General features: G+C 37.0%; 1 protein-coding gene across 1 annotated transcript; it reads left to right on the top strand.

Annotated features, from left to right (window-relative positions):
• The first annotated feature begins 275 nt into the window (after nucleotides 1-275).
• On the top strand, nucleotides 276-2252 carry LOC104952606 (guanylyl cyclase-activating protein 2). Its single transcript, XM_010779457.1, has 4 exons — nucleotides 276-473; nucleotides 575-724; nucleotides 1896-2004; nucleotides 2125-2252. The coding sequence occupies exons 1-4, from the start codon at nucleotides 276-278 to the stop codon at nucleotides 2250-2252; spliced, it is 585 nt and encodes a 194-aa protein (XP_010777759.1).
• The last annotated feature ends 513 nt before the right edge of the window (nucleotides 2253-2765 follow it).

Raw genomic sequence — 2765 nt, forward strand, 5'->3', positions numbered from 1 at the left:
CTTGTTGGAATTATGCCTGACCTTCCTACAAGTTTTCTTATACGCACAGGTACCTGCCTACCTATTTAACTCAGAAAGGAAACCCCACCAACATAATACTGTGGTAATCCTAAGGCCGCACTAATCACCTCTCTCATTGGCAAACAGGACCATTGGGATTCAAGAGGGTTACAAAAAAAAGTCCAGGAGTATGATATACCCACTGCAGATTAGCCCATCGGGGAGTGTACATCCTAAGGTTTGAGGACGATGGTCTGCTTATATACAGGCCCGCCATGGGGCAGATTCAGCAAACAGAGAACTCTAAGTATGTTGATGTCCAAATAATTCAGGACATGTATCAAAAGTTTGTGTTGGAGTGCCCAAGTGGACTACTTTTTCTGCATGAGTTCAAGCGTTTCTTTGGTGTGGCAGCAACAGGAGAAGCGTCCGATTATGCGGAGAGCATGTATCGAGCTTTCGACAGAAATAGGGTGAGACCATAATAGCTGTAAGAGCCTGGCATATTGTTCATCTTTAGCAAAATGGAAATATGTAACCCAATAGTTCTCATTCAACCTAATGTACCTTTCAGGACAACACAATTGATTTCCTTGAGTTTGTGGCAGCACTGAACCTTGTTTTCCGGGGAGAACTGGAGCCTAAACTGCGCTGGTCATTCAAGGTGTACGACCGAGACTGCAATGGCTATGTGGACAGGGATGAACTGAAAGCCATTATCAATGTAAGTCTACTTAAATACAACAAAATGTCTTGTGGGTGTTGGATGCAACCAAAATACTGAGCTCTAAAGAGGGGATTCCCTTACAGAAAGTTCCTCTTCTGAACAGCATTTTGTTTAAAGCCTTAACTTCAAACAGATAATAAGAGCACATCATTGATTTGAACTCATATGCTACTTCCAATATTTATATCTTTCACTTTCCTACTGTTCAGCTCTGTGGACTTTATTATGTCTATCCCTAATAATTCTCCCATTTTAACTACACTGCAATTTTTTATTTTGTCATTGTAGGAAATGAACAGGTATCAACAGCATTGTGTCCCACTAAGACTATTATGACTGTGAGTCAGAATGAAAAATACCAGGCCTCTGACAGAGCTCAAAGGAATTCAGTTATTAATAATTTTAGATATATACACCTGGTCTTTTTGTACTATGACATGTCTGATGATAATCAGTTTAATCAAATCAAAATGTCATATTCAGGTGTAGCTTTTAGACCTTAGGTAAATTCACTGTAATCTAACATTGATTTAGTCTCACCTCTTCTGGAGAAGAAGGAAAACCAGAGAGGGAGGAAGGACAAGATCTGTTTTAATGGAAATAAGTAATATACAATATTTCAATTAATTAGTTGGTGTTTAGCCTCACCATTGAATCTGCAATCTGCTATAGTTACAGGTGGGATAGTACATGTGAAAAGTTTTCATTCTAATGGAGAAGCTGATTATCCAGACCATGATGTTTCAGTTCCAAGTGTGAACTGGTATATGTATATGTATTATAATAAAATATATATGCACAGTATCAAAACATGCTATTCTCTGATTAATATAAAAGGCTAACATAATACAAAACCAAAAATGTGCAAACTGGTTTGAAGGCTATCAATGTGTTGCCTCCAATCTTGAGTATAAACAGATACATAAAAAAAAACATTTACTGACAAATTATGCAAGTGTTTAAAATTGTAAAATATTTCCCAGAATCAAAAATAGCTCAAACTAAAAAGGGAACACCATGCTGCAGTAAAGACATCACACATCATCCTAGTAACTCAATTAAATATTGAAAATGTAGGGTACTATTGCATCATTAGGGCAGCAGTGGCTATTATGGGGCCTTGTTTTTTCAGTTTAATACAACTTTTGGTTTATTTATTTCCACCTAGAGCATCTATAAGATAAAGAAAGGCACAAAGAAGGATGAGGACGATTTTAAGCTTACAGTAGACGAGGCCGTGGATAGATTATTACGAGCCGTGGATACCGACAATGATGGTAAGCATTTTATGAAGCATCCCTTATCATGTAACAAGGACTGCTGTTGTGACAAAATAAGGTAGAATAACAATGTGCTTCAGCATAGAGCATAAATACTTCTTCAACTTTGTTCCTTAGGTCATATTAACATGGAGGAGTTTATTAGAGGCGCACAGCTGGACCCCTGGGTGCTCAACATGCTGCAGTTAGACATGAACCCTGCAGGATGGGTGCTGGAGCAGCGGAGAAAGAGTGCACAGTTCTGAAGTGTCTGAGCACAAACTGTCGGCCTTAACCATGTGGACTAATTCAAAGGACAAAATCCAGACTTTGACCAAAACACATCAAATATATCAAACACACACTTTACAACTGAAACATTGGACTCACTTTGGATACATGGTCAGCAAATGCAGTTGAATAATCACAGACTGAAATAAGTTGTTTAGAACTGCCCAACGATAGGAACAAAAGCCCTTGAAAAATGTTACATTGTTAAGGCACAAAAACACTACTTTATCCTCTCTTGAATCTATTAAACAAATAATAATAGAAAGTCCTATATTTTCTTAAAATACTGTTCAAACTATTTTATCACATTTTTAAAGGTGCAGATCATATTTACATACAGTATATCACTGCTAACCTTAGTCCAGCCTTTTTGTTGTAAATGGTTAATATGTAAAAAGAAAATTATTTTAACGACTGCTTTTTTCTATCGTTGTCCTTTTGTGTTTTCTACAAAATTGTTTAAAATGTTGCTTTGTTTTTAAGCAACT

The sequence above is a fragment of the Notothenia coriiceps genome, unplaced genomic scaffold, assembly GCF_000735185.1.
Source record: "Notothenia coriiceps isolate Sejong01 unplaced genomic scaffold, NC01 NC01_scaffold00020198, whole genome shotgun sequence".
NCBI lineage: Eukaryota > Metazoa > Chordata > Actinopteri > Perciformes > Nototheniidae > Notothenia > Notothenia coriiceps.